This window comes from Pyrgilauda ruficollis, unplaced genomic scaffold (genome assembly GCF_017590135.1).
Source record: "Pyrgilauda ruficollis isolate IOZ18807 unplaced genomic scaffold, ASM1759013v1 scaffold293, whole genome shotgun sequence".
NCBI classification, from domain to species: Eukaryota; Metazoa; Chordata; class Aves; order Passeriformes; family Passeridae; genus Pyrgilauda; species Pyrgilauda ruficollis.
In genome coordinates this window covers 12,595-20,298 of record NW_024524300.1, presented here as the reverse complement: position 1 = coordinate 20,298, position 7,704 = coordinate 12,595, and the positions used below count along the sequence as shown (strand labels likewise).

At 67.5% G+C, this 7,704-nt stretch overlaps 1 protein-coding gene across 3 annotated transcripts in view; it reads right to left on the bottom strand.

Annotated features, from left to right (window-relative positions):
* Window positions 1–3,776: 3,776 nt before the first annotated feature.
* DHH (desert hedgehog signaling molecule) overlaps window positions 3,777–7,704 on the bottom strand; it is a 7,125-nt gene continuing 3,197 nt past the window's right edge. The window contains exons 1-4 of one of the 3 annotated variants that reach the window (XM_041472587.1): window positions 7,665–7,704; window positions 6,564–7,042; window positions 5,695–5,956; window positions 3,777–5,136 (exon numbers count right to left, since the gene is read on the bottom strand). In XM_041472587.1, the coding sequence (XP_041328521.1) occupies window positions 4,469–5,136; window positions 5,695–5,956; window positions 6,564–6,875 (1,242 nt within the window). In that variant the 5' untranslated portion in view covers window positions 6,876–7,042; window positions 7,665–7,704 and the 3' untranslated portion in view covers window positions 3,777–4,468. Of the gene's footprint in view, window positions 5,137–5,694; window positions 5,957–6,563; window positions 7,043–7,546 lie in introns of all 3 variants that reach the window. The other 2 variants (XM_041472586.1, XM_041472588.1) reach the window with 2 other exon arrangements.

The following is a 7,704-nucleotide window of genomic DNA, read 5'->3' as shown; positions in this document are numbered from 1 at the left end:
GTGCGGGGGGGTGTGACGGCGCGCGCGCGGCCGCAGCGCACGCTGCCGGGCGGGGCGGGGGGGGGAGATCCCTCCGCCGCGCTTAACCCCGGCGGCGCCGGGGCGGGAGCGCACGTGGGCACCGAGGGGGCGGGGCCGGCCGACAGAGGCTCCGCCCCCCGAGCGGCACCGGCACCGGGGCGGCCCCGGGGATGGATAGAGGGAGGCCTCCCGGACCGCGATGGGGGTTAGAGAAAGGGAGGGTGGGATCCGGGTCTCCCGAGAAGCCGGTGGGAGCGAGATCGCCCACGGTGTCCCGGGTCGGTGTCGCCGTCATCAGCCGATGTGCCCGGTCCCAGGTTTCCCCGTAGGAGCCGCCGGGGTAGGTCCCGGTGTATCCGGAAGAGCTGTTGTGTCCGCTGCCGGTGTCCCTGGAGTAGCGGCTGCCGCGGTCCGGGAATCCCCGGTAGCAGCCGCCATGCCCGGTCCCGGTCCCCGCTCGCTCACTGCCACCGCGTGCTGCTGCTGAGCCACGGTCCTGCAGCACGCAGGCCCGGTTCCGGTGTCCCCGGAGCAGCCGGTCCTGCTCCCCCGGACCCTAAGGGGGTACACGGGGCCGGTACCCCCCGTTTGGGGCCACATCAACCCCCCCGGGACCCCCAGCTCCGGGGAGGGGTGGGGGGGGTCAGACCCAGGGTCCCCGGGAGCCCAAACCCCCAGACCCAGCGATCTGGGAGGGCAGTTGAGGGGGTGCAGCCCCCCGGACCCCCCTACCCTGGCCCCAGCACCCCAAAAGCACTTCACACCCCCTCAGCAGCTCCTGCTTCTCTTTACTACCATAATTGGCTAATTAGCAACAATTAGCCCGACTGGGTGGAGATAAGCCACAAGGGGAACCGCAGCCAGAGCCCCCCCACGCTCATGAACCAAGAGCTGAAGTTCTCAGGGAATAAAATGGGGGGGGGACAGGGCTGAAAGCCCCCCCAAGAGTCCCAGTGAGGCTCTTGGGGTGCGCAGTCCCATGAGGAGGGGGCTCATGGGAGCACATCCAGGGTTGGAGGGACCCCCGTGCTGGGGTGTTGGAAGGAGCCTCCCCCCTCCCAGCAAGGAACAGCCCCCCCAATCCAGGGGTTTAGAGACAAAACAAAGTTTAATTGTTTCAGCCCCGACTCCCACGGGTCCGGCCCCACGCTGGGAACAACACCCGCATTGAGCCCTGGCTGCCGGAGCAGGAACGGCCCCGACCTGTCCTTGTGCGTGTGTGGGGGGCAGCAGTGATGAACTGGGGGGCTCCTGGCCGGGCCAGAACCCCCCAGCCTGCTGCCAGCCCCCCTGTGAGCCCCAGAGCGAGGGGCTCCCAACCACAGCAGGAGTTTGGCTGCCCCAAAGCTGCTTTTCCTCCTTTTCTCCCTTGTGTTCAAGGGTGAGGGTCCTGGGGAAGGGTCTGCCCCACCCCAGGGTCGCAGCAGGCTGGTGGGTCTGCCACAGGAGTTGTGCAGCTCCTCAGTGAGCTTCGTGAAGATCCCCGTGGTCACCTGAGGATGAGGGGACATCAGTGCCAGCACACTGGGGGTCCGGGTGGGCTCTGTGCCCCATCTCCTGGGCTGAGGACTCGAGGAAAATGGCCCCCACAACTCCAGCAGCTTGTTCCCTCCATCTGCCCTCACCTCCCAGCTGGGGACAGGCAGGATGTGCCACTGGGACACACACGTGGGACCCCAGACCCCCCCGGACCCCCGCTCACCTCTGCAGGGCCAGGTCTGCCTTGTTCCCCAGCAGCACCACGGGCACTGGGAGGATCAGGGCACGGACCACCCTGGCACCCCCTCCCCAGGAGGGACCGCACATGCCATGTCCTCCCCCACTCTCACACAGCTTGCTGTGGAGGGTTTGACCGCCTGGAAGCCGTGGGGACAAGGGGACATCGAGGCACATCATCCCACCAAGGTGTCCTCCCAGTCCCAGGTGATGTCCCCAGGTCTCAGGGGTTCCCCAGGGATGTCACCAGGATGGAGCCGTGGATGCTGATGATGAAGGAGTGTGGCAGGACTTTTGTCACTGCTGGCAGGGGTGGCTGGGAGGGCAGCAGCCCCACAAGATCCCCCAGACCCCCCCAAACTGCCCCAGCATTACCTGCCCAGCTGCAGAGGGAACTCCTCCTTGCCCACCACCACCACGTCGGGGGGGCTGCCTGGGACCCCCAAATCATCCCCTCAAGGCTCAGACCCTCTTCCACCTCATTCCAGGGGCACCTCAGCGCTCAGCACAAGGTTTTGGGACACAAGCCACCCCCCACAGAAGTGGGGACACGTCTGTCCTCGTCACCTGGGGTCCCACAGGGGCATCGGGAAGAGAGACCCCGGGCAGGCAGCCCCCCACCCACCCGGGACTTACTGCTCTCCACCGTGGGCTCACAGCCCTCCACGAATGGCGGGGCAGGGAGGTTTTACCGGGGGAGGGGAAAACAACACGACTGGGTGGTCCCAGCGTCACCGGAGGGACGGAAAAACGGGAACCCCTTTCCGGTGCGGCTCCAGGGGACACAGCCCCGGGGTCACAAGGGGTCCCGGGAGGGCTGAAACCGGCCCCAAACCCCCACGTGGGGGTGGGGACCCATCGTGCTGAGCCCCTCCGGTGCACCCGCCGTTCCCGGTAATCCCTAGTGGAGCAGCCCCGCTCTCACGTACCCCCCGGGCAGGACACCCTCGGGCAGGGACCCCCGGAGGGCAGGACACCCCCAGGCCGAGTCCCCCCACAGGGACCCGGGGCTCGGTAACGGAGGATGAGGACTCGGCGGGACCGGCGCGGGCGGGCGCGGCAAACAGCGCAATAAAGCACCCGCCGTGCTGGGGGGCGGGGCCGCCGCCACTACAGCGGCGGCCGCACGTGACCACAACACCGCCCGCCCACTCCCATTGGCTGCGCTGGGAGGAGGGGGCGGGGCTAAGAGGCGGCGCATGCGCCTTGGCAGGAGGGGATCTCCATTCATGAAAACGGAGGGAAGGGCCGTGGCCACGTGGTGGTCGCGCGTGTGAGCGGGAATGGGGGGGAGGGGCGGAGTGTCCTGGTCCTGACCCCCCCCATCCCCTCCCCATCCCTCCCACTCCTTCCCCATCCCCCCCACAACTTGTCCCGGCCCGGGGACACCCGGGAACACCCACACCCATCAAACCGCTCCTGCTCCCCGAGATCCCCATCGCTGCCTCCCCCAGCACCAGGACCCTCAGCCCCCCGGGGATATTTCAGGATGTTTGACCCCTGCCCCAGGGATCCCCAGCCTCTGGTGACTCAATCTTCAGGGACCCCCAGCCTGGCAATGCCCCATTTTCCTGCAGTGCCCAGCCCCAGGGACCCACACCCTCCTGGGGATACCCCAACCCCTAGGGGCTGCATTGCTGTTCCCCTCACCAGAAGCCGAGGCACAAGGTTGTCTCCATCTGGCCAAAATTCGGAGGGGAAAGTGAGATTTTTGCCCATCTGGACGCCAGAAAGGCCGTGGAGAACTGGGCTCCCTACTCCATCACCAGGGACCCCCAGGATGTCAAACCCCAGGGATCCCCCAGCCCCCTGCAATGCCCTACCCAGTTCCAAGATACCCCAGCTGCTCAGGATACCTGACCCCCACCCCAATGACCCCCAGACCCTGGGATACTCCAGCCCCAAGACCCCCAGCCCCTTGGGATGGCCAATTCCAGCCCCTCCAGACTCCCCAGCCACAGCTCCAATAGGGCCATAGACTTTCTTTATTTTCCCAAAACATTAAATAGTAGTATTTCTTTTGGGGTTTTTTTTTGTTTGTTTGTTTGTTTGTTTGTTTTTAACTGAAGTGGTTAAAAGCAGGCTGCCCCCTGCCCCATGGGGTGAGCCCCGCTGCCAGGGCAGGCAGGCATGGGGGACATTTATATTACCATTTATAAATAGAAAAATAAAACTCTTAAGCAGGGAGGGTTAGAGGTTAGCATGGTTAGAGTTGGACCTGGCACGGGGTGCCCGTGCCCGTGGCAGACACCCAGTGCCCGCTGCAGACACCCATCCAGCCACCCTGTGGTGCAGGGACAGGGGCACTGTGGGTGACAGGGACAGACCCAGAGCAGGGGGACGGGCAGGAACTGCTGCCAAGTGCTCAGTTTTGGGGGGTTTTTAGCATCCCCCCAGCTGGATTTGGCCCCAGGGCAGGGTCTGGTGCTGCCTGGCTGGGGTTTGACAGGCACCAACCCCAGCCCCAGTGCAGTGGTTAATAAAGCAATAAATACCAGGGGGTCTGGGGGGCTTTAGGACACAGGACAGGGCTGAGCCAGACCCCTGTGCCACCCCGTGCCACTCCACCCCATACCCCCTGCCCCAGGGCAGTGCTGAGCCCCAACCTCCCACAGCACCGGGGGTGCCCCTGTCCCTCCTCCCCGGCTCCGAGGGGTGCCCAGGGCTGGAGCCCCGTGTGTGGCATCCAGTGTGTGGCATCACCCGCCAGAAACGGGGGGGGTGGTCACCCCTACACCTGCAGGGCCTCGTGGCCCAGCACGCCCCCGGCCAGCCGGTAGAGCAGGCGGGAGTACCAGTGCATGCCCACCTCTGGCACGGTCCCGTTGCCCACCTCGGGGTGGGCTGGCAGCAGCGAGAGGAGCCCGTGGAAGAGGCGGAGGGGGGCGAACGCCCGGTGTGCCCAGCGGTGACTCTCCAGGACAGCGTAGCACGACGCCAGCACCCCATTAACCAGCAAGGTGCCGTGAGAGGTGAGGGGGGCAAAGACCCCCACGCCGTCCTCCCGAGAGACCCTCAGCACCCGCGTGGGGCGCAGCCCCTGCCCGCCGGCCCCGTGGGCCAGCACGGCGTCGCCCGGGCGCACGCGGCGGGCGAAGATGGGCAGGAAGGCGGCAGAGCCGTTGCCCACCCCGCGGGCAGCGAACACCAGGTGGGACGGGGTGAGGAGCAGCCGGCGAGCTGGGCTGGCCGTCTCGATGGCCACGAAGGAAGCACGTTGGCCGAGGTCCCGGTGGAGGAAGAGCAGCACCTCGGTGGGCACCAGGCGCCCGCCCGGCTCGGCGCCCAGCACCCGGTCGCCCTGGCGCAGCTCTGCCAGGCCCCGGTGCTCGCCGCTCTGCAGCGTCACGGTGGCGTGGCCGGGAAAGCAGCCACCGGTGCGGACGGCCAGCGAGTTATCTGGGAGGATGGAGAGAGTTGTTGGTGTCCCCACCAGGCCACCTCCACCTCCAGAGGGGAAACGGCAACCCCAGGACCCCCAAACCACCCCCGGAACAAAGCGGGTATTTTCCAAAGCTCCCCCAGTTCCTGCGTGCGGCTCCTGAATGCTGCAGGGCCCCTTTGTCCACCCTGCACTGACGCCCTTTGTTCCGGGCTCCAACGGTGACATTTATGGCCATTTTCACTTTCTGTCAGTTGGCACTTCTGGACTGGGGGGCAGCTGCTGGCTGGAGCAACTTTGGGGCTGTGGGGCTGGGGGCTGCATTGCTATTCCCCTCACCAGGAGCTGAGCCACAATGTTGTCTCCTTCTGGCCAAAATTTGGAGGGGAAAGTGAGGATTTTGCCAATCAGGGAGCCAGGTAAACCAGGGAGAGCCGAGCTGGGGCCAGACACCAACCAGAGCAATAATCCCACACGGATCCAGGACGTCAAGGGGGACCAGCAAGGGCCGTGGGCTGGGATGTTTATGGGGATGGCAGCCCCCTGCCCTGGTGGCAGCCCCTTCTGCGTGGTACCTGCTTTGACAGAGACGTGGATGTGCGCCTTGGACTCGTAGTAGACCCAGTCGAAGCCGGCCTCCACGGCCAGGCGTGCCAGCATGCCGTACTTGTGGCGGTCACGGTCGGACGTGGTGATGTCCAGCGCCCGGCCCTCGTAGTGCAGAGAGTCGGGGAGGTGGTGGCCGTCCTCATCCCAGCCCTCTGTCACCCTCAGCTTCACCCCCGGCCACATGTTCATCACCGCGATGGCCAGCGAGTTCACGCGCTCCTTGCAGCGCTGTGGGGACACCGGTGTCACCCTCCCCACAACAGAGAGGGACAGACAGACACCAGGCCTGCAAAGGGCTTGGAGGGACCCGAAGGGGGTGCTGTGGGGGCAGATGGGGTGCCCCCCCAGGGTGCAGAGAGGGTCAGGGCCAAGCTGCCCCCCTGGCTGGATGCAGGTTGAACGTTAACGTGCCCCGGGGTCCCGTGGTGGAGCTGCTGCACGGGCAGCCGGGCAGAACAGGCAAGGGACCGGGAAGGACACCGGGACGGTGTCACCTTCCCCGCGGCCACGGCCGTGACTCATTAACCTGGTGGGGGGGGCTGTGAAGCAGAGCTGGGGGCAGCTGACCCTGAACCAGCACCGAGTCTGGGCTGACAGGGAGAGTAGGGGGTCCCGGGCGGTTCTGGGGTCCCTCTCCCCATCAGCAGTGGGGTGCCGGGGTCGGAGTTGCTCCCGTCGTCCCCCCCCCCGCAGCCGCTGAGGTCACAGCGTCCCTCAGTGCCCCAGTGTCCCCCCCCTCCCCCGTTCAACAAAGCGGCTCCCGGGAGCGCGGCCCCCGCGCCCCCGCGCCCCCGGGAGCGAGGCCGGACCGGGCCGGGCCGGGCGCAGCCCCCACCTCGGTCATGAGCCGGTCCGCCCCCGTGTTCTCCTCGTCCTTGAAGATGATGTCGGGGTTGTAGTTGGGCACCAGGTCCCTGAAGCGCTCCGAGCCCCGCAGCACTTTGCCCTCCGCCTTCCCGCTCGCCCCCAGCGTCTGCTCGGGCACGTTGGGCACGAACTGCTTGTAGAGCAGAGGCGAAAGCTGCCGCCGCCCCAGCCGCCGCCGCCCCACCGGGCCCCGACCCGGGCCGCAGCCCAGCACCGGCGCGGCCAGCAGGCAGGCGGCGAGACCGAGCAGGACGAGGGCGAGCGGCCTCCACCGGGGCATCCCGCCCGCCGGGCCCCGTTGCCTCCGCGGGTCCCGCTCAGTCGCCGGGGGCACGGGCGGCTGGGGCGGGCATGGTCCCGGCGTGGTGGCCCCGGGGCTTTTAGATGGTCGCGGTGCCAGGGGCGGGTCGGCTCCGTTTCCTTCTCACACCCACGGTCCCGTCGCTGCTGCGGGATCCGTGGCCGCTCGGGATGACTGAACCCACTCGGAGCGCCGCCGGTTGCGCGCCCACGGTATCAGCACCCCCTCGCCTGCACCCCGGTCCCGGGAAGTCCCCGACACAGCCCCAGCCTTAGGGAAAGCCCTCGCAGAACGGCGTCCCAGCAGCGGGCACCGGCACGCAGCTCCGGGCACTGCCCTGGCACTGGCACTGGGCACCCGGTTCCTAAGGCTGCGCCGGGACCGGCACCGGGATCTCAGTCTTGCTCCCCCTTCCCGTCTAAACCCCTCGCTCTGGTGCCGCCTCCTCTCCACGGTCCCTGCACTGCACCCCGGTACCGAAACCCCCCCTTATCCCATCCGAATGCCGCGGTTCTGGTCCTGGGACCTCTCCTGTCACCGCCTGTTGGGACCGGGGACCCCCTCTCCCAGTCCCGGTCCTTCTCCTCCTCCCGCTGCCCCTTGCACCGGGGACCCTCGTTATTCTAAGGCTGTGCCGCCGCTGTCCGCACCTGCTCCGTCCCCTTGGCACAGCCCCGCTCCCGTGACCCGCTCTCTGGCACTACCCCGGTCCCTCTGTTCGGTCCGACCCACGGTCCCGGTCCCCGTTCCTGGCCCAGCCCCCGGTACCGGCTGCCTTGGGTGCTGCTCGGCACCGTGCGCCGCCCTC